Genomic DNA, 23907 nt, shown 5'->3' with positions numbered 1-23907 from the left:
ATTTGCACTTTTTGCATCAAAGTACGCTCATCTCTTGGGGACAGAATGTGTCTCCTTCCTCAGCGGTATGGCGGCTGCGTGGTCCCATGGTGTTTATACTTGCGTACTATTGTTTGTACAGATGAATGTGGTACCTTCATGTGTTTGGAAATTTCTCCCAAGGATGAACCAGACTTGTGGAGGTCTTGGCTGATTTCTTTTGATTTTTCCATGATGCCAAGCAAAAATGCACAGTTTGAAGGTAGGCCTTGAAATACATCCACAGGTACACCTCCAATTGACTCAAATGATGTCAATTAGCCTATCAGAGGCTTATAAAGCCATGACATCATTTTCTGGAATTTTTCAAGATGTTTAAAGGCACAGTCATAGTGTATGTAAACTTCTGACCCACTGGAATTGTGATACAGTGAATTATAAGTGGAATAATCTGTCTGTAAACAATTGTTGGAAAAATGACTTGTGTCATGCACAAAGTAGATGTCCTAACCGACTTGCCAAAACTACAGTTTGTTAACAAGAAATTTGTGGAGTGGTTGAAAAATGAGTTTTAATGACTCCATCCAACCCAAGTGTATGTAAACTTCTGACTTCCAACTGTAACTTATTTTAGTATTTTTCTGGATGATGTGTATTGTATTGGTGGATATTGGTGCACTGTTGGAAACATCTGAAAATCTGTGTACGCGACCAATCAACTCTGATTTGATTTGGAATACACATTTGAAATGTCTGAAATATTCCTGTGATGGTGCAAACTTTTGCTGCAGAGCAGGGCCATTTTTACTGATGAGGATGATGAGGATTATGATGGAGATTGTCATGACGATGGCAACTATGATATCCCTATTTCAGGCATCCCCCATCCAGAGAGCCAGCCTACTGGAGCCGTCAGTCCCTGGCTGCCAGCAGCCCTGGCCCCGTGGAGACGGAGATGGACCTGCTGGTCCTCAGGGAGAGGTCTAGAAGAGGGATCCGCAACAGCGGCTATGACGTGAGGCCTCACTGAGTATCACTGCTGAACATTGTCCATTTTAAGACATCCATGAGATGTAAAACAGGGATTGTCAATTCCAGTCCTCACGGGCCGGAGTGGTGACACACATTTTCCCCATCCCTAGCAAACACAACTGATTAAACTCATTGCATTCTAAGCTAAAGATCATGATTAATTGATTATTGGAGTCAGTTGTATTAGTAGCTGGGGCAAAAGTGTGACACTAATCAGGCCGCCGAGGACTGGAGTTACGCATCCCTGTCCTGAAATGTACACCATACTACTAGAGTCACTGCATGGGCAAAAGGAGTTGAGCATAGATAAGTTCTGATACTGGGGTGCAATAACCTAAAGAAAACCCTAGAACAAAGCCTGTCCCAAAATGCCTATCTCTTCCAATCCTTATTCTAAGCTCTATGGCTCAAATGAAGAGGATTACCTTCATCTAAACTTTAAAACCTCCATCTAGCACAGCGATGGAGCTCGTTCTTACCCTACATTATTTATCTCATATGTATATGTATATACTGTACTCTATATCATCTACTGCATCTTTATGTAATACATGTATCACTAGCCACTTTAAACTATGCCACTTTGTTTACATACTCATCTCGTATGTATATACTGTACTCGATACCATCTACTGTATCTTGCCTATGCCGCTCTGTACCATCACTCGTTCATATATCTTTATGTACATATTCTTTATCCCTTTACACTTGTGTGTATAAGGTAGTAGTTTTGGAATTGTTAGCTAGATTACTCGTTGGTTATTACTGCATTGTCGGAACTAGAAGCACAAGCATTTCGCTACACTCGCATTAACATCTGCTAACCATGTGTATGTGACAAATAAAATTTGATTTGATTTCTTAGAGCTATCATTTTATGCTGCATGCACAGGCACTACATTGCTGAATGTCAGTGAACGTGAACATGATTATAGCCTGTTCAGTGATTCAGATGCAAAATTCGATACCAGTTAATATACTGAACAAAAATGTATACGCAACAATTTCAAAGATTTTACTGAGTTACAGTAATATAAATCCAATTTATTTATAAAGCCCTTCTTACATCAGCTGATATCTCAAAGTGCTGTACTGAAACCCAGCCCCAAACCCCAAACAGCAAGCAATGCAGGTGTAGAAGCAATATAAGGCCATCAGTCAATTGAAATAAATTCATTAGGCCCTAACCTATGGCTTTCACATGATTGGGCAGGGGTGCCCCCCAGTGGGTGGGGTGGGGGACACTGGAGAGCCAGGCCCAGCCAATCAGAATGAGTTTTTCCCCACAAAAGGGCTTTATTACAGACATAAATATTCCTCAGCATTTCTTGCAGTCAGCATGCCAATTGCATGCTCCCTCAACACTGGAGACATCTGTGGCATTGTGTTGTATGACAAAACTGCACATTTTAAAGTGGCCTTTTATTGTCCCCAGAACAAGGTGCACCTGTGTAATGACCATGCTGTTTAATCCGTTTCTTGATATTCCACACCTGTCAGGTGGATGGATTATCTTTGCAAAGGAGAAAAGCTGACTAACAGGGATGTAAACTAATTTGTGTGAAACATTTGAGATATATATGTTTTTTGTGCTTATGGAAAATGTCTGGGATGTTTTATTTCAGCTCATGAAACATGGGATCAACACTTTACATGTTGCGTTTATATTTTTGTTCAGTGTAGCTCTGAATGTGCTGAGCCTTTAAATTGCAAATGGATAACCCTGTGTGTGTTTGTGTGTGTCCGCCTTCCTGTGTGTCAGGTGGAGCCGCTTGAGGAGACCAACGTGGACCGACTGATGAGCTCCCTGGGTTATGGTGGAAGCCATCAGGTCAAGGGTCTCTCAGACTCGTCCACTCTGAGCTCTCAGCCTTCCATCGGCGAGGTCCGTCAGCAGATGCAGCTCCTGCTGGGTAATGCCTTTGGGCTGGCCCCAGATGAGGCCCTGCCCTCCAACCACCACCACCCCCACATTCACCCCCACCTCCACAGTTCCTACAACCCCAGTCACACCAGCCCCTACTCCGAGGGAGTGACCAGTGCCCCTGGCACCATGAACCACCCATGTGGAGGAGGCCGCCAGCATGGGTCTGCCTACGGGCCGGAAATACACCAGTGTAGCTTACCCAAGCCTGTGAGTGCATTGATTAGATCATGCAATAAATCAACAACAAAAAATGTCTATGTTTACGGTGGTGTTTTAAACAAAAATCCTGAACGCTATTGTAGAACATCCACATAATAAGATGGTATCTGTATAGGACATTATGTTTAAACACCCACACACTGATTGAACTGTGTCTGTGTGTTGTGTTTGGTGCTGCAGGGCTTCAGGTTCACTCAGCTTCCTGACATGTGCGTTGGACCTCCGCCCACTCTGATCCCCTCCAGACCTGGACCCCCTCCCGGGACCTCAATGAGGCGGTACGAAGCTCCCTCCTCCTCCCTTCAAGCTGTTAGAAAGACAGTAAACGGATGCAAATAACATTCATTCCAATATATGCACATCCACACAGTGCTAAACATGCTCAACCTACTACACTGAACAACAATCTAAATGAAACATGCAACAATTCAAAGATTTTACTGAGTTACAGTTCATATAAGGAAATCAGTCAATTGAAATGAATTTATTTGGCCCTAATCTATGGATTTCACATGACTGGGAATACAGATATGCATCTGTTGGTCACAGATATCTGAAAAAAGTAGGGGCGTGGATCAGAAAACCAGTCAGTATCTGGTGTGACCACATTTTGCCTCATGAAGTGTGACACATCTCCTTCACATATAATTGATCAGGGTGTTGATTATGGCCTGTGGAATGTTGTCCCACTCCTCTTCAACGGCTGTGTGAAGTTGCTGAATATTGACGGGAACTGAAACACGCTGTTGTGCACTTCGATCCAGCGTATCCCAAACATGCTCAATGGGTGACATGTCTGGTGAGTATTCAGGCCATGGAAGAACTGGGACATTTTCAGCTTCCAGGAATTGTGAACAGATCCTTGCAACATGGGACAGCGAATTATCATGTTGACATGAGGTGATGGCAGCAGATGAATGGCACGACAATTGGCCTCAGGATCTTGTCACGGTATCTCTGTGCATTCAAATTGCCATCGATGAAATGCAATTGTGTTCGTTGTCCATAGCTTATGCCTGCCCATACCATAACCCCACCGCCTCCATGGGACACTCTGTTCAAAACGTTGACATCAGCAAACCGCTCGCCCACACAATGCCAGACACACGTCTGCCATCTGACCGGTACAGTTGAAACCGGGATTCATCAGTGAAGAGCGCACTTCTCCAGCATGCCAGTGCAATTGAAGGTGAGCATTTGCCCACTGAATTCGGTTACGACGCCAGTCAGCTACACTGAGATAGAAGTTTGGCACAAACTGTCAGAAACGTTGGTTATGCAAACCCACAGTTTCATCAGCAGTCCGGATGGCTGGTGTCAGATGATCCCGCAGGTGAAGAAGCCGGGTGTGGAGGTCCTAGGCTGGCGTGGTTAAGCATGGTCTGCGGTTGTGAGGCCGGTTGAAAGTACTGCCAAATCCTCTAAAACAATGTTGGAGGCGGCTAATGGTAGAGAAATGCACATTCAATTCTCTGGCAACAGCTCTGGTGGACATTCCTGCAGTCAACATGCCAATTGCACATTCCCTCAAAACTTGAGACATCTGTGGCATTGTGTTGTGTGACAAAACTGAACATTTTAGTGGCCTTTTATTGTCCCCAGTGCAGGGTGCAGCTGTGCAATGAATATTGCTGTTTAATCAGATTCTTGATATGCCACACCTGTCAGGTGGATTATCTTGGAAGGAGAAATGCTCACTAACAGGGATGTAAATACATTTGTGAACCAAATTTAAGAGAAATAAGCTTTTTGTGCGAATGGAAAATGACTGGGATCTTCTATTTCAGCTCATGAAGCATGGGACCAAGACTTTATAGTTTTGCTCAGTATACTTCTTTTTAAGGTCTATTTGTAACTAGCGTACTGTATCCTTGTAGCGTTTCCTATCCTAACTTTTGATGTACTACTTTAGATGTTATGCTGCTCATGTGTTGTTGAATTTCTACTCTACTGTTATTCTGCATATTTTAAAACAGGCATGGGCAAACCTTTTGATCAATACATTTTTTGTTTTTGTTTTACTCATTTGGGTGTCAACTTACTGTTGCAAGTTAGAATAGTAGAATACACAAGGTGCAATTTAGAAATGTGGTTGTGCATCAGCAGTTTTTCTATTGTTATGTCAGTCACTGATAGTCACTCCATTAGCCCATGTCAGCAAACATTTTTTTGATTGGTAAGCTATCTAAACTTCGTAATCATGGTGGAATTACCAGCCGGGGGCCCCCCATTGATTTTGTTAGTCCGTCTCACTCATATATCATATAAAAAAATTGCTAAACATTTCTCTCCACCCTATTTCACAATGTGTAGAATTGCAGGAAAATTGTTGTAAAAGCTCATTTTGTCTTTGTCCCCCCTTCTGCAGTTCTACACCCGACATCAGCCTGAAACCTCGCATTTCTGAGGCTTCTGAGATACAGAATCAGCACAATGGTGCCACCTACCTGCCTATCAACAGAGCGCCCTTCCCTGCTGTCACTGTTGACCAGTCCATGACCAGCTACTCAGGTCAAAATATTAAATATAATATAATTATTCACATATGGACTAGTAAATATACAGTGAGCACCATAATTCATTGGACAGTGACCATTTTTTTGTTATTTTGGTCCTGTACTCTAGCACTTTGAGTTTGAAAGGATACAATGAGGGTGAAGTGCAGACTGTCAGCTTTAATTTGAGGGTATTTTCATACATATCGGATGAACCGTTTAGAAATTATAGAAGCTTTTGTACATGGCCCCCACCCATTTTCGGGGCATCAAAAAACATTGGACAGTTTAACATAATGTAGAATAAAGTAATTATTGTTAATATTTGGTCGCATATCCTTTGCATGCAATGACTGCTTGAAATCTGCGATGCATCGACATCACCAGACGCTGGGTATCTTCCCTGGTGATGCTCTGCCAGGCCTGTACTGCAGCCATCTTCAGCTCCTGCTTGTTCCTGGGACTTATAGCCTTCAGTCTCCTCTTCAGCATGTAAAATGCATGTTCAATTGGATTCAGATCCGGTGATTGACTCGGCCAGTCAAGGAGTTTCCACTTTTTGGCCATCAAAAACCCCTTCGTTGTTCTAGCAGTATGTTTAGGGTCATTGTCTTGTTGCGTGATGAAGTGCCGTCCAATGAGTTTGGAGGCATTTGGTTTTATTTGAGCAGATAAAATATTTCTGTAGACTTCAGAATTAATTGTTCTACTTCTGTCTGCAGTCACATCATCAATGAAGACAAGTGAGCCTGTTCCACTGGCAGCCATACAGGCCCAAGCCATAATACCCCCTCTACCATGTTTCATGGATGAGGTGGTATGCTTTGGATCATGGGCATGTCTTTTTATTCTCCACACTTTCCTCTTTCCTTCACTCTGGTACATGTTCATCTTTGTCTCACCTGTCCACACTACTTTTTTTACAGAACTCTTGGGGCTCTTTTAGGTGCTTTTTAGCCAACTGTAATCTCGCCTTTCTGTTCTTCAGGCTTATCAGTGGTTTGCATCTTGTAGTGTACCCTCTGTAGTCCTGCTGGTGTTGTCTTCTATGTATGGTAGACTTTGACACATCTACACCTGCATCCAGGAGAGTGTTTTTGATATGTTGGGCTGTTGTCAGGGGGGTTTTCTTCACCATAGAGACTATTCTCCGGTCACCCACTACAGGGATCTTCCTTAGTCTACTGGGTCTTTTGCCATAATTGAGTTCACTGGTTGTTTTTTTCTTGTTAATGATGAACCAAACTGTTGACTTGGGCATGCCCAGGGTTTTTGCAATGTTCCTGATTTTCATTTCTGAGCCTTATGACAGCCATCATCATTTGCATCGACACTGCTGTCTTCCTCATGTTGTCACACCCCAACAACACCCTCCAAAGACAATAGCAAAGTCTAGAATCAATACTATTCATCAACAGCTCTCCTGCATTCACTAACGACACAAATGAATACACCTGCCTAACGACACACATCTGTGAAGGCAATTCAACAAATACTTGTAGTACCTTAAAACGGGGGGACCATGTACAAAAGGTGCTGTCATTTCTAAACGGTTCATCCGATATGTATGAAAATACCCTCAAATTAAAGCTGACAGTCTGCACTTCACCCTCGGTGTCATTGTATCCTTTCAAACTCAGTGCTAGAGTACAGAACCAAAATAACAACAACATGGTCACTTTCCAATGAATTACGGTGCTCCCTGTAAATACACAAAGTACCAGTCAAAAGTTTGGACACACCAACTCATTCCAGGGTTTTTCTTTATTACATCAAAACTATAAAATAATACATATGGAATCATGTAGTAACCAAAAAAGTGTTAAACAAATCTAAATATATGTTATATTTGAGATTCTTCAAAGTAACCACCCTTTGCCTTGATGACAGTTTTACACACCTGGAACGCATTTGAATTAACAGGTGTGCCTTTTTCAAAGTTAATTTGTGGAATTTTTTTCCTTAATGCGTTTGAGCCAATCAATTGTGTTGTGACAAGGTAGGGGAGGTATACAGAAGATAACCCTATTTGTTAAAAGACCAGGTCGATTTTATGGAAAGAACAGCTCAAATAAGCAAAGAGAAACGACAGTCCACTACTTTGAGACATGAAGGTCAGTCAATACGGAAAACTTCAAGAATTTGGAGTGATGATTGCTAATAATGGGCCTATGTACGCCTATGTAGGTATTCCATAAAAAATCTGCCGTTTCCAGCTACAATAGTCATTTACAACATTAACAATGTCTACACTGTATTTCTGATCAATTTGATGTTATTTTAAGGGACAAAACATGTGCTTTTCTTTCAAAAACAAGGACATTTCTAAATGACCCCAAACTTTTGAACGGTGGTGTATGTGTACAGTGGGGCAAAAAAGTATTTTGTCAACCACCAATTGTGCAAGTTCTCCCACTTAAAAAGATGAGAGGCCTGTAATTTTCATCATAGGTACACTTCAACTATGACAGACAAAATTAGGGAAAAAAATCCAGAAAATCACATTGTAGGATTTTTAATGAATTTATTTGCAAATTATGGTGGAAAAATAAGTATTTGGTCAATAACAAAAGTTTATCTCAATACTTTGTTATATACCCTTTGTTGGCAATGACAGAGGTCAAACGTTTTCTGTAAGTCTTCACAAGGTTTTCACACACTGTTGCTGGTATTTTGGCCCTTTCCTCCATGCAGATCTCCTCTAGAGCAGTGATGTTTTGGGGCAGTTGCTGGGCAACACGGACTTTCAACTCCCTCCAAAGATTTTCTATGGGGTTGAGATCTGGAGACTGGCTAGGCCACTCCAGGACCTTGAAATGCCTCTTACGAAGCCACTCCTTCGTTGCCCGGGCGGTGTGTTTGGGATCATTGTCATGCTGAAAGACCCAGCCACGTTTCATCTTCAATGCCCTTGCTGATGGAAGGAGGTTTTCATTAAAAATCTCACGATACATGGCCCCATTCATTCTTTCCTTTACACGGATCAGTCGTCCTGGTCCCTTTGCAGAAAAACAGCCCCAAAGCATGATGTTTTCACCCCCATGCTTCACAGTAGGTATGGTGTTCTTTGGATGCAACTCAACATTCTTTGTCCTCCAAACACGACGAGTTGAGTTTTTACCAAAAAGTTATATTTTGGTTTTATCTGACCATATGACATTCTCCCAATCTTCTTCTGGATCATCCAAATGCTCTCTAGCAAACTTCAGACGGGCCTGGACATGTACTGGCTTAAGCAGGGGGACACGTCTGGCACTGCAGGATTTGAGTCCTGGCGGCGTAGTGTGTTACTGATGGTAGGCTTTGTTACTTTGGTCCCAGCTCTCTGCAGGTCATTCACTAGGTCCCCCCGTGTGGTTCTGGGATTTTTGCTCACCGTTCTTGTGATCATTTTGACCCCACAGGGTGAGATCTTGCGTGGAGCCCCAGATCGAGGGAGATTATCAGTGGTCTTGTATGTCTTCCATTTCCTAATAAATGTTCCCACAGTTGATTTCTTCAAACCAAGCTGCTTACCTATTGCAGATTCAGTCTTCCAGGCCTGGTGCAGGTCTACAATTTTGTTTCTGGTGTCCTTTGACAGCTCTTTGGTCTTGGCCATAGTGGAGTTTGGAGTGTGACTGTTTGAGGTTGTAGACAGGTGTCTTTTATACTGATAGCAAGTTCGAACAGGTGCCATTAATACAGGTAACGAGTGGAGGACAGAGGAGCCTCTTAAAGAAGAAGTTACAGGTCTGTGAGAGCCAGAAATCTGCCAGCTTGTTTGTAGGTGACCAAATACTTATTTTCCACCATAATTTGCAAATAAATTCATAAAAAATCCTACAATGTGATTTTCTGGATTTTCTTCCCTAATTTTGTCTGTCATAGTGTACCTATGATGAAAATTACAGGCCTCTCTCATCTTTTTAAGTGGGAGAACTTGCACAATTGGTGGCTGACTAAATACTTTTTTGCCCCACTGTATATATATATATATATATATATATATATATATATATATACATACAGTGGGGCAAAAAAGTATTTAGTCAGCCACCAATTGTGCAAGTTTATATATATATATATATATATATATATATATACACAATTGAAGTCGGAAGTTTACTACACAAGGAACCGAAACTGGCTGTGCGCGTGCGCCATCGTGCATAAATTTATTTTGTCCCCCTACACCAAACACGATCACGACACGCAGGTTAAAATATCAAAACAAACTCTGAACCAATTACATTAATTTGGGGACAGGTTGAAAAGCCTTAAACATGTATGGTAATTTAGCTAGCTAGCTTGCTGTTGCTAGCTAATTTGTCCTGGGATATAAACATTGAGTTGTTATTTTACCTGACATGCACAAGGTCTTCTACTCCGACAATTAATCCTCATAAAACAGCCAACCGAATCGTTTCTAGTCATCTCTCCTCCTTCCAGGCTTTTTCATCTCTGAACTTATGTGGTGATTGGCATCTACACTTTTACCACGAGAACCGGCAAAACATTTCGTCTTTCAATCACCCACGTGGGTATAACCAATAAGGAAATGGCACGTGGGTACCTGCTTCTATAAACCAATGAGGAGATGGGCGAGGCAGGACTTTCAGCGCGATCTGCATCAGAAATAGTAATGACTTCTATTTTAGCCCTTGGCAACGCAGATACTCGTTGGCGCGCGCGAGCAGTGTGGGTGCAATAATTGAATAACGTAGATTTCTAAATTTATTTTGCGACGCACACACACGCGACGTGTCCGGTCTGGTTAGCATGTTAGCCAAATACATTTAAACTCAGTTTTTCACAATTCCTGACATTTAATCCTAGTAAAAATTCCCTGTCATAGGTCAGTTCGGATCACCACTTTTATTTTAAGAATGTGAAATGTCAGAATAATAGTGGAGAGAATGATTTTTTTCAGTTTTTATATCTTTCATCACATTCCCAGTGGGTCAGAAGTTTACATACACTCAATTAGTATTTGGTAGCATTGCCTTTAAATTGTTTAACTTGGGTCAAACGTTTCAGGTAGCCTTCCACAAGCTTCCCCTAATAAGTTGGGTGAATTTTGGCCCATTCCTCCTGACAGAGCTGGTGTAACCGAGTCAGGTTTGTAGACCTCCTTGCTCGCACATGCTTTTTCAGTTCTGCCCACAAATGTTCTATAGGATTGAGGTCAGGGCTTTGTGATGGCCACTCCAATACCTTGACTTTGTTGTCCTTAAGCCACAACTTTGGAAGTATGTTGGGGTCATTGTCCATTTGGAAGACCCATTTGTGACCAAGCTTTAACTTCCTGACTGATGGCTTGATGTCTTGTTTCTTCAATATATACACATCGTTTTCCTGCCTCATGATGCCATCTATTTTGTGAAGTGCACCAGTCCCTCCTGCAGCAAAGCATCCACACAACATGATGCTGCCACCCCCGTGCTTCACGGTTGGGATGGTGTTTTTTGGCTTGCAAGCCTCCCCCTTTTTCCTCCAAACATAACAATGGCCTTTATGGCCAAACAGTTCCTTTTTGTTTCATCAGACCAGAGGACATTTCTCCAAAAAGTACGATCTTTGTCCCCAGGTGCAGTTGCAAACCATAGTCTGGCTACTTTATGGCAGTTTTGGAGCAGTGGCTTCTTCCTTGCTGAGCGGACGTTCAGGTTATGATGATAAAGGACTCGTTTTTCTGTGGAAATAGATACTTTTGTACCTGTTTCCTTTGCTAGGTCCTTTGCTGTTGTTCTGGGATTGATTTGCACTTTTCACACCAAAGTACGTTAATCTCTTGGAGACAGAACGCATTTCCTTCCTGGGTGGTATGAAGGCTGCATGGTCCCATGGTGTTTATACTTGCGTACTATTGTTTGTACAGATGAATGTGGTACCTTCAGGTGTTTGGAAATTGCTCCCAAAGATGAACCAGACTTGTGGAGGTCAAATTATTTTTTTCTGAGGTCTTGGCTGATTTCTTTTAATTTTCCCATGATGTCAAGCAAAGAGGAACTGAGTTTGAAGGTAGGCCTTGAAATACATCCACAGGTGCACCTCCAGTTGACTCAAATTATGTCAATTAGCCTATCAGAAGCTTCTAAAGCCATGACATAATTTTATGGCATTTTCCAAGATGTTTAAAGCCACAGTCAACTTAGTGCATGTAAACTTCTGACCCACTGGAATTGTGATACAGTGAATTATAAGTGAAATACCCTGTCTGTAAACAATTGTTGGAAAGATGACTTGTGTCACGCACAGAGTAGATGTCCTAACCGACTTGCCAAAACAAGACATTTGTGGAGTGGTTGAAAAAACGAGTTTTAATGACTCCAACCCAACTGTATGTAAACTTTCGATTTCAACTATATATATATATATATATATGTTTTTCTGTCAAATTACTTAACTTCACTCATTTAACCCTCTGATTGGCTAACCACACTGCTCATCTCTACAGGAAACCCAATGACAGCAGTCTACGCCATATCAGCCAACCACCCTGGTTACTCTGACTACTTTGTCATGTCTCCACCATCGTCGTACGGAAGCCCATCTTGGATGTCCTACCCACCGGAACCTGAGGACATCCCACACCAGTGGAATGATACTGTAAATACTGTTAGTATCTGAACCAGAACAATGTCCCCATATATTTAGCTTGTATAACACAGATTGTTTGATCTGGATTCCTCACTATTAGTCCCTGTTTAAACCAGTCTCTTCTCTTTTCAGAACCCGTGTCATTTAGAAACCATTTGTTGAGATTACCTGATCTCTGGCACTGAGTGGAAACAGCATATATCTTGGTGGGCACACACACTTAATACAAGACAGCATTTTCTATCAATGATTTGGGTTTTTGTGGCTCATTTCCTTTCGTTACATTTCTTTCTCTTTGTCTTCCAGGTGTCCTATCGGTTGGGCAGTAGGGCCTCCCTCCCTCACAGTGAGTACCCCTGGACTAGAGCACCCTGCCCTCACTGTCACCCCTGGCACCTGCTGGCCTCTGGCCTGCCTCCTCAGCCCATCCAGGCCCCCCATGGTCTCTGAGCCCCAGGTCACACAGGCCTCACAGCCTCCATGTCAACTGCCACCAGCCAGCGGAGGATGGCCTAGAGTAGAGCAGCAGCATGGTAATGCCACATACAGCCTCTGCCCTGGTCCACACCATCCAACGACAGAGCTGGATTGACTGTGCTTTTTGATGATCCAAATTCTTTAATGGAAAGAAGAGTTTTACCTACTAAACTGATGGTTTATGTGTATTTTTTAAAATGACAAAAAAAAAATAGTATCTAACTCGTCTTGAGCTGTTTCAGTTTTTGGATATTTGTGTGCTTTGTCATTTAATTTTGTGCATTACTTCTTATTTTGAATGAGTAAAACATTTAATGAGTGTATCTTGTGCGCTCACCTTAATTTAAGGAAGACATTTGTGCAAGAAAAGCTTTGGTGTGATTGGCATTGTCATTCTGTATTTCTGAAATGTACCCATGACCTTCAACCCATCAGATTACAGTAAAAAAGAAAAACACCTGTTCTGTCATTCATATGTTAATGAGGTGGGTCTACTAACCATGATTATGAAAAGCTGAATAGAGTCATATATTGCAGCACACAAATGATCTTACAATGGTTCTTTACTTGCAAGTGTTATTATGTATTTGTATTTGGAGATTCTGACTTATATTGGGTCATATTCATTCACTGGACAGAGTGGTAATAATCAGATGTGTTGGATGGGCCACAGGAGTATTTATTCAATTTATTATGTAACATGACAGCATTAATTATTGAAGAGACTTTTACAAGCAGTGAGAGAGATATTTTCTGTGTATATTTTGACACAATTTTCTTGACATGTTGACTTGCTTTAATGCATTTTGAATTTGAAGGATGGTCAGATTGTTTTGAATCTTATTTTCAAATAGGTCAAGTGTACCAACACTTAGATGTCTAACTACCAGGATCATCTAGTGTAAAACATGACCACGTTTCAAATGTATTAATTCATGTAAGTGCATATGCTGGTATATGCATATACACAAATACTCACTGGGTCATAACATAATAATGCTGTGTTTTACTAGTGGATTTCAAAACAAGGATAATGTGATGGCTAGGGCTCTTTACCGTGTATTTGCTCCTAGTTGAGTTAATCAGTGCAGTTTAGTGTAGATCAACAACCACCAAAACATGTAAGCAGACTTGATTTGTATTACTGTGATATTGCTGATATTGAATATCTAATAATGACATAGCATTGGAAAGGTTTTTACATTTAAAAATGGTGACAGAATCAGGTTTAATGTGATGATAAAAAATAAAATGCAGTTCTGATCTATCACAATGTAGGGACATTATTAGTTTAGTCTGATATTAGATGAACAGAGCACTTTCTCATCCTGAGTTCCTGACCCCACAAAACTGCAGTATCAATGCAAATACTTTGTTAAGCATGCAATATTAATATCGAACATTTTAGAATAACTGCTTTTTAACAAATTATGAGTCATACTCAAAATGATAAAAAGATGCAAATGCATAGTCAGTATCTAGTCCATTAGTTTGACTGGCTAGGTGTCTTCAAATGCATAGTCAGTATCTAGTCCATTAGTTTGACTGGCTAGGTGTCTTCAAATGCATAGTCAGTATCTAGTCCATTCGTTTGACTGGCTAGATGTCTTCAAATGCATAGTCAGTATCTAGTCCATTAGTTTGACTGGCTAGATGTCTTCAAATGCATAGTCAGTATCTAGTCCATTCGTTTGACTGGCTAGATGTCTTCAAATGCATAGTTAGTATCTAGTCCATTCGTTTGACTGGCTAGATGTCTTCAAATGCATAGTCAGTATCTAGTCCATTCGTTTGACTGGCTAGATGTCTTCAAATGCATAGTCAGTATCTAGTCCATTAGTTTGACTGGCTAGATGTCTTCAAATGCATAGTCAGTATCTAGTCCATTAGTTTGACTGGCTAGATGTCTTCAAATGCATAGTCAGTATCTAGTCCATTAGTTTGACTGGCTAGATGTCTTCAAATGCATAGTTAGTATCTAGTCCATTAGTTTGACTGGCTAGATGTCGTCAAATGCATAGTTAGTATCTAGTCCATTAGTTTGACTGGCTAGATGTCTTCAAATGCATAGTCAGTATCTAGTCCATTAGTTTGACTGGCTAGATGTCTTCAAATGCATAGTTAGTATCTAGTCCATTAGTTTGACTGGCTAGATGTCGTCAAATGCATAGTCAGTATCTAGTCCATTCGTTTGACTGGCTAGATGTCTTCAAATGCATAGTTAGTATCTAGTCCATTAGTTTGACTGGCTAGATGTCGTCAAATGCATAGTTAGTATCTAGTCCATTAGTTTGACTGGCTAGATGTCTTCAAATGCATAGTCAGTATCTAGTCCATTAGTTTGACTGGCTAGATGTCGTCAAATGCATAGTCAGTATCTAGTCCATTAGTTTGACTGGCTAGATGTCGTCAAATGCATAGTCAGTATCTAGTCCATTAGTTTGACTGGCTAGATGTCTTCAAATGGATACCAACTGTTTCTACCTAGTTTGAAAAAAAATATTTAACTATTTTTCTACAAAAATATGAAACCATTATTTTTACGTTTAAGCGTAATATTCCAAAGGAAGTATGATAAACCATGTAAAAAAGCCCAAATGCAAAGACATTTAGAGAATCTGTGTGATTTGCTCTGTAATAATACATAAAATGTCTACTTTTTCTGCTCTACACATACACTGGTAAAACATTCTTCATCTACTAGATTTAGTCACAGTAAAGTTTCACTAAACAATGTTGATGAGACTTGAAAAATAATTCAAATGGAGCCTATGAGTTGAGCATCTTTGCCTTTATCAAGCACAAACAATCTGGTTGATGCTTGGAATCGTCGTCATTGTAACTTGTATTGCTAAGAGACAAAAGGCACTCCCATTTGTTGAAAATAATATCATTGGTATGTTCAGTTACCCATATTTGAAGCTAATGAAGGGGAAAATGTGATTGAGTTGAACAGTCAAAAGGAACACAATGAAAGAGTTGACATAAATTGATGTACTCCTGATGCTTCTTTTACCTAATTTCTCTGAGATTAAATGTGATGATTAGCCCTGGAGGTTTCTGAAGGCACAGCAGTTTGAATCATGTTATGAAGAATGCAGTTGAATGTAGTTATGCAGAATTTTGGTGAAATAAAACCCAATAAATTACAACTTGGAAGTTGTTTCTTGAGTGGAACATTAGTTTTACAACCCTGAATGAAGAATAGCTACTTTCAGTAGGAACCTGTGAGGGATGTGAGGGATGTGAGGGAGATGGGAGTCCGTGTGTGACATTTTCTACTAGTTTAGTGAATAAATGTCAGGGTCTCACAGCCATCTGACAGTGCAATGTTCCCATTGTCTAAGGAGCTGAACGTCCCTAGAGGGAAACTCATTTGACCAGTGACGTTGAAGGATTTACAAAGACCACAGACCGCAGCTCCAGCATCTAAAAGGACTTTTCTTGACTTTCTACAAGCAATGAATCCTGAATACAAAGCTTTTACACTGAACAATTTATTGTCCTCAGAAAGCTTTAAAATTGGTATTCTTTTCCCACACATTATGATTAATTGCCGTATCAGCCCTCCAAGGAGATGGTAACCACGTCAGGACCTTGACTCTTCAGTACAGTCTGAGACTACTGAGCTACATTAAGATAAACTTGTTTTAGGGACATCAATCCATATACACAGAGATCTAAAGTAATATTGGATTAGTTCCTCTTATAGAGGCAGATTGTCAGTAAGCCTGTGAGTAAACCTTCAGGATTTTTTTTGTACTCAAGGCTTACCCCTAAAACATCAGGTCAGATCACGCATTGCTAATATGGTAAATGTGTGATCAACTGGCAGTTCATCTTTATCCCCACAAGGGGGAGGCAGAATTCCTGTAACTCATTAAGGTTTTCACAAATCTCACTCCATCTCCATTTTACAAAACCAAAGTCTCTGGCATTAATGGAGGTCTAGATGCTTTTATCTCCCATAATGCCCCTGGATTTTTTCTTAAACATGTTGTAGTGTTATTCAGACACGGCTCTCATCTAAGGGGCCTTCCCAGCTGGCAACACTGTTTGGAATGATGTCATGGCCTGCTCGCTAGCCTGCTGCTGGTGAGACAACCCTGTTTAACAACAACACATTACCCAGGTACCCCCTCCTCTGCGGCTCTGGAGCCAGGCTGATGTCCCTACCTGCTGAGGTGTCTGTTACACCTCATCCCGCTAACCATGGAACAACCCCCAGGCCCTGATGCAGTGACACGAACAATCCCCTCTCTTCGCCACAGGAAATAGACCCTGTTCAAATTGTTCTCATCTGTTTCTTCCTCCTCTCCTACTGAGGTAGTCAACACACAGAGCACAGCCTCCAGGACCACTGGTTGTGCATAAGAAAAAGATTTATATCCAAGGTAAACAGTTCTACTTAGTGGCAGGTAGCCTAGTCGTTAGGAGCGTTGGGCCAGTAACTGAAAGGTTGCTGGTTCAAATCCCCAAGCTGACTAGAGCAATGCACTTAACCCTAATTTCTCTGGATAAGAATATATGCTGAATGGTGACAATGTAAGCCAACCATGAGATTTGTCAAGCTGAAAAGTTCTGTTCCACTGGGCACAAACTGGTTGAATCAATTTGTCATTGTATTGTGACATGGAATCTACACTGAACAAAAATGCAACATGCAAAGTGTTGGTTTCATGAGCTGAAATAAAAGATCCTAGAAATCTTAATTACGCACAAAAAGCTTATTTCTCTCATATTTGATGCACAAATGTGTTTACATCCCTGTTAGTGAGCATTTATCCTTTACCAAGATAATCCAACCACCTGACAGGTGTGACATATCAAGAAACTGATTAAACAGCATCTTCATTACACAGGTGCACCTTGTGCGGGGGACAATAAAAGGCCACTCTAAAATGTGCAGTTTTGTCACACAAAACAAAGCCAGAGATGTCTCAAGTTGAGGTAGTGTGCAATTGGCATGCTGACTGCAGAAATGTCCACCAGAGCTGTTGGCAGAGAATTTAACGTTAATTTCTCTAACATAAGCTGCCTCCAATGTCATTTTAGAGAATTTGGCAGTACGTCCAACCGGCCTCACATCCGCAGACCACGTGTAACCATGCCAACCCAGGACCTCCACATCCGGCTTCTTCACCTGCAGGATCGTCTGACACCAGCCAGCCAGATAGCTGATAAAGCTAAATATCTAAAAAAACTAAAAAGCATTGTTTTTGGGACAAGTCACATGTTAAACCTTGTTTAGATCTTTTATTGAATTGTGCAGCTCTTGAGCAAGTTGAGGAGACTAAACTGCTGGCTGTAACCTTTGATAGCAAGCTGTCATGGTCAAAACATATAGATTCAATGGTTGCTAAAATGGGAAGAGGTCTGTCCATGATAGGGCGTTGCTCTGTCTTCTTGACATCTCAGTCAACCAGACAAGTCCTACAGGCCCTATTTATGTTACACCTGAACTACTGCCCAGCTGTGTAGTCATGTGTGGCAAAGAAGGACATAGGTCAATTTCAGCTGGTCCAGAATAAAGCAGCACGTATCACACTTAGATGTACACGAAGTGAAAGTGCCAGTAACATGCATGTCAGTCTCTCCTGGCTCAAAGTTGAAGAGAGATTGACTACATAACTATTGGTCTTTGTGTGAGGTGTTGATGTGTTGAAGATACTGTACTGTCTGTTCAATCAGTTGGCACACAGTTCAGATACTCATCAGTACAACACAAGACAAGACTGTGTGTGACACTTTAAATGTATGTATTTCAGTCCTTGACTAATTGTGTTCCATACTATGTATTATGTCATGTTTCATGATCCTAATAAATACCAAACTGTTGGTTTGCACAACCAAACAATTTCTGCACAAACTGTCAGAAACCGTCCCAGGGAAGCTAATCTGCGTGCTCGTCGTCATCACCAGCTTCTTGACCTGACTGCAGTTCCGCGTCACAACAGATTTCAGAGGGAAAATGCTCACCTTCACTGTCACGCTCTTCACTGATGAATCCCGGTTTCAACTGCACTGGGCAGATGGCATGTATTGCGTTGTGTGGGAGAGCGGTGTGCGGATGTCAATGTTGTGAACACAGTGCTCCATGGTGGAGGTGGGGTTATGTTATGGGCAGCCATAAGCTACTGACAATGAACATAACTGCATTTTATCAATGGCAATTTGAATGCACAGGTGCATACTCACCAGACATGTCACCCATTGAGCATGTTTGGCATGCTCTGGATCAACGTGTACGACAGCGTGTTCCAGTTCCTGCCAATATCCAGCAACTTCGCACAGCCATTGAAGAGGACTTGGACAACATTCCACAGGCCACAATCAACAGCCTGATCAACTCTATGTGAAGGAGATGTGTCATGCTGTATGAGGCAAATGGTGGTCACACCAAATACTGACTGGTATTCTGATCCACTCCCCTACATTTTTTAAAAGGTATCTGGGACCAACAGATGCATATCCCAGTCATGTGAAATCCATAGATTAGAGCTTAATTTATCTATTTCAATTGACTGATTTCCTTAAATGAACTGAAACTCAGTAAAATCTTTGAAATGGTTGCATATTGCGTTTATGTTTTTGTTCAGTGTTGTGTTGTGTAGTGGGTTTGCTGGCATGCACAAAATAATATACAAATGTGGCGATTTTTTTTAAATTTTTATGCATGCCAGCAACACAACACAATATTTTAATTGCACTATAACGGTGACAGACAGTGCCCACGTAAAGCTGTCTCAACAGCAGAGTCCCAACAGCAGTTTCAACACCTTACCACTGGCTATCAGAATACCTGCTAGTGAAGGTGTCAGGAGCTTGCAGGGATTTGTAGTCTTGTATGATGTCTACTCTGATACTAATTAACATTTTCAAATCTGAGAGTAAATAGAGCTGAATCTTGTCTGACATGGTTATCAAACACCACGCCAGGGTAAGCCTACACAGGAACACAGCCCTTATTTTAAGTGTTCCAAAAATCACCATTGGGAAAAATGAATGATGGAAATATTATTGGAACTATTTTTCCCTATATATGGCGACCAGAGTATGGGCGAGGGGATGTGTTGAAAGGAGTGTGTGAAAAGCGGATCAGCTACAGTCAATATTTGGACATTGACCAAGTTATCATTTGGCTCTGTACGCCACCACAATGGATTTGAAAGGAAACAATCAAGATGAGCTGAAAGTTTGAGGGTAATTACATCCAACTCGAAGGGAAAGGTGTAGGATTTACAGCACTTTTTATATGTGGTCCCCACAATTTATTATCTTAAAATTATTTGGACAAACTAACAATCATAAATTAAATTGTGAGTTTTAATACTTGGTTGCAAATCCTTTGAGGTCAATGACTGCCTGAAGTCTGGAACCCATAGACATCACCAGATGTTGTGTTTCTTCCCTGGTGATGCTCTGCCAGGCCTTTACTTCAGTTCCTGCTTGTTCTTGGGGCATTTTTCCTTCAGTTTAGCCTTCAGCAAGTGAAATGCATGCTCAATTGGATTCAGGTCAGGCGATTGACTTGGTCATTGCAGAACATTCCACTTCTTTGCCTTAAAAAGTATGCAGTATGCTTCGGGTCATTGTCCATCTGCACTGTGAAACACCATCCAATGAGTTTTCAGGCATTTGGCTGAATCTGAGCAGATAATATAGCCTTAACACTTCAGAATTCATCCTGCTGCTTTTGTCAGCAGTCACATTATCTATAAATACAAGGTAACCAGTTCCATTGGCAGCCATACATGCCCACTCCATAACACTACCTAATAAATGACCAGCCAGTGGGTTTGGTGACGAATATGAAGCGAGAGCCAGCCAACAAGACCATACAGGTTGCAGTGGTGGGTAGTATATGGGGCTTTGGTGACAAAACGGATGGCACTGTGATAGACTACATGCAATTTGCTGAGTAGAGTGTTGGAGGCTATTTTGTAAATGACATCGCTGAAGTTAAGGATCGGTAGGATAGTCAGTTTTACGAGGGTATCAAATAAAATTTTATTGGTCACATACACATGGTTAGCAGATGTTAATGCGAGTGTAGGAAAACACTTGTGCCACTAGTTCTGACCATGCAGTAAGTAATCAAACAATTTCACAACAACTACCTTATACACACAAGTGTAAAGGAATTAATAAGAATATGTACATATAAATATATGGATGAGCGATGGCCAAACAACATAGGCAAGATGCAGTAGATGGTACAGAGTACAGTATATATTGGATGAGTAATGTAGGGTATGTAAACATTATATAAAGTGGCATTGTTTAAAGTGACAGGTGACACATTTATTTCATCAAATTTTGTATTATTAAAGTGGCTAGAGATTTGAGTCAGTATATTGGCAGCAGCCACTCAATATTAGTGATGGCTGTTTACAGTCTGATGGCCTTGAGATGGAAGCTGTTTTTCAGTCTCTCGGTCCCAGCTTTGATGCACCTCTACTGACCTCGCCTTCTGGATGATAGCGGGGTGAACAGGCAGTGGCTCGGGTGGTTGTTTTCCTTGATGATATTTTTGGCTTTCCTGTGACATCGGGTGGTGTAGGTGTCATGGAGGGCAGGTAGTTTGCCCCTGGTAATGCGTTGTGCAGACCTCACTACCCTCTGGAGAGCCTTGCGGTTGTGGGCGGAGCAGTTGCCATACCAGGCAGTGATATAGCCCAACAGGATGCTATCGATTGTGCATCTGTAAAAGTTTGTGAGTGTTTTTGGTGACAAGCCTAATTTCTTCAGCCTCCTGAGGTTGAAGAGGCGCTGTTGCGCCTTCTTCACCACGCTGTCTGTGTGGGTGGACCATTTCAGTTTGTCTGTGATGTGTACGCCAAGGAACTTAAAACTTTCCACCTTCTCCACAACTGTCCAGTGGATGTGGATAGGGGGGTGATCCCTCTGCTGTTTCCTGAAGTCCACAATCATCTCCTTTGTTTTGTTGACGTTGAGTATGAGGTTATTTTCCTGACACCACACTCCGAGGGCACTCACCTCCTCCCTGTAGGCTGTCTCGTCATTGTTGGTAATCAGGCCTACTACTGTTATGTTGTCTGCAAATTTGATGATTGAGTTGGAGGTGTGTGTGTGGCAAACAGGGAGTACAGGAGGGGGCTGAGCATGCACCCTTGTGGGTCCCCTGTGTTGAGGATCAGCAAAGTGGAGGTGTTGTTTCCTATGTTTAGGTGATATCAAATTAATCTGTTGTATAAATAACCAAAATATCTGACATTGCATTCCCATCTGAAGGTCTGTGCTTTTAAATGGTTGAAAGCATATTGATAGACTGTCATGATCGTCGTAATAACATTCGGACCAAAGCTCAGCGTGATATGGGTTCCACATGTTTATTGAGTGAAACGCACAAAAACAATAAAGATCGAACGAAACGTGAAGAAAATGAAGTGCTCACAGGCAACTACACATAAACAAGATCCCAAAAAACACAGTGTGGAAATGGCTGCCTAAATATGATCCCCAATCAGAGACAACGATAAACAGATGCCTCTGATTGGGAACCATACCAGGCCAACATAGAAATGAACAACCTAGATTACCCACCCTAGTCACACCCCGACCTAACCAAATTAGAGAATAAAAAGTCTCTCTATGGTCAGCGTGTGACATAGACATTTATGTGACATCTAAATAACAAATCTGACAGTGATGGATCTGCTGAACTGGATCCAGCTACTCACACAGAAGGTGAAAGCATGAATGAATTATACAACATACTGGCAACACTGACCTCTGTAAACCTTTGTCTTTCATGTTGACACTGTGTTATTGATAATTAGCTTATCAGAACAATGAATGATTCATTGTTCTGTATTCCAAAGGGTCCAAGGACATGTAACTTTGAATGGAAAAATCCCAAAGCTCTCTTTTTTGATTTGAGAATTTTCAGTTTTGTCCTTGGATGGCTTGCCTCGTCTCCTAATCCTTTCCCCGCCTGCTGGAGTTGATTTTGTGCTCAGCTTGGACTGCGTACTTGTCCATCAGATTTGCACAGAACAGCATATTTAGCCAAGCAGCTTGTGTGTGTGTGTGTATGTATGTGTGTGTGTGTGTGTGTGTGTGTGTGTGTGTGTGTGTGTGTGTGTGTGTGTGTGTGTGTGTGTGTGTGTGTGTGTGTGTGTGTGTGTTGGTTGGTTCTTCTATATAATGTTCCTTGTTTTACTATCCTTGTTAAGGACCAGAAGTCCTCACAAGGATAGTAAAACAAGGACATTTCAGACATTTTGCCGGTCCCCACAAGGAAAAAAGCTATTTTAGGGTTATGGTTAGAATTAAGTTATGGGTTAGGTTTATGGTTAGGGTTAGTTTTAGGATTAAGGATTTGGAGGCTTCAGACAGTGCTAGTTCAGGTCTTCTGCCTGGGGAGGTTTCAGACAGTACTGGCTCAGGTCAGGCCCACTGCCTGGGCCCTCTGCCTGGGAGGCCCAGTGTAATGAGAGATGTCTAATCACTTCTCTCAGTAATTAATGAGCAATCACTGAAAGGCAAACAAATGGGAATTACAAGATTGTGGCACTCAGCGAAAGATCAGAGCACAGGGCTCAAACTGTTCAGAGGATTTACATAAGGGATAATCAACGAGGGGCTTTGTGTTCTATGGAAAATAATGAACGATGTTGAAGTGTGTTCCACAACACGCTAGCGGAGTGGAACTGACATTGCACAGAGTTGCATTATATTCCAGAGAACGCATAGAGCCCCGAGTTGATTATCCCTTGTATACCATGGCTATAGTTGAACACATTAGCCGCTAGAAATTTGTTAATTTGCCGGTAGAAATGTGTTCAACATCCACTGAAGTAGCTAGCAAGTTTACTAGATAGCTAGCTACATTAGTTGCCGTGGTAACCAAACAAACAGACTTGCTAGTTTAGCTAACCAAACCATCAGTCCTAGCTTGCCATTATGACAATCGAATTCTACAATACTATGTTTTCAATTGGACTTTTTCTTTCAAAAGCAGCTCAAACAAAGAACATGTCAAAATTAACTATAGCCATTGAATTCCACTGTGCAAATATACTGTGCCTTATTTATTTATTATACACTGGTTACCAACGTAATTAGAGCAGTAACAAGAAATGTTTTGTCATACCCGTGGTATACTGGCTTTAAGCCAATGAGCATTCAGGGCTCAAACCACCCAGTTTATAAATAGAAATAATCACCGCC

The 23907-nt window shown here is 41.3% G+C and overlaps 1 protein-coding gene across 2 annotated transcripts in view; it reads left to right on the top strand.

The window, feature by feature from the left end:
* The window catches only part of LOC139374586 (KIAA1549-like a), a 56262-nt gene extending 42563 nt beyond the window's left edge, over positions 1–13699 (top strand). Inside the window, exons 16-22 of one of the 2 annotated variants that reach the window (XM_071115609.1) lie at positions 856–994; positions 2774–3145; positions 3338–3435; positions 5526–5668; positions 12092–12252; positions 12367–12440; positions 12541–13699. In XM_071115609.1, the coding sequence (XP_070971710.1) occupies positions 856–994; positions 2774–3145; positions 3338–3435; positions 5526–5668; positions 12092–12252; positions 12367–12396 (943 nt within the window). In that variant the 3' untranslated portion in view covers positions 12397–12440; positions 12541–13699. The remainder of the gene's footprint in view (positions 1–855; positions 995–2773; positions 3146–3337; positions 3436–5525; positions 5669–12091; positions 12253–12366; positions 12441–12540) is intronic. The other variant, XM_071115603.1, reaches the window with a different exon arrangement.
* Positions 13700–23907: the final 10208 nt, after the last annotated feature.

The sequence above is a fragment of the Oncorhynchus clarkii genome, chromosome 2, assembly GCF_045791955.1.
Source record: "Oncorhynchus clarkii lewisi isolate Uvic-CL-2024 chromosome 2, UVic_Ocla_1.0, whole genome shotgun sequence".
Classification (NCBI taxonomy): domain Eukaryota; kingdom Metazoa; phylum Chordata; class Actinopteri; order Salmoniformes; family Salmonidae; genus Oncorhynchus; species Oncorhynchus clarkii.
This window is presented reverse-complemented; position numbering and strand designations above follow the sequence as displayed.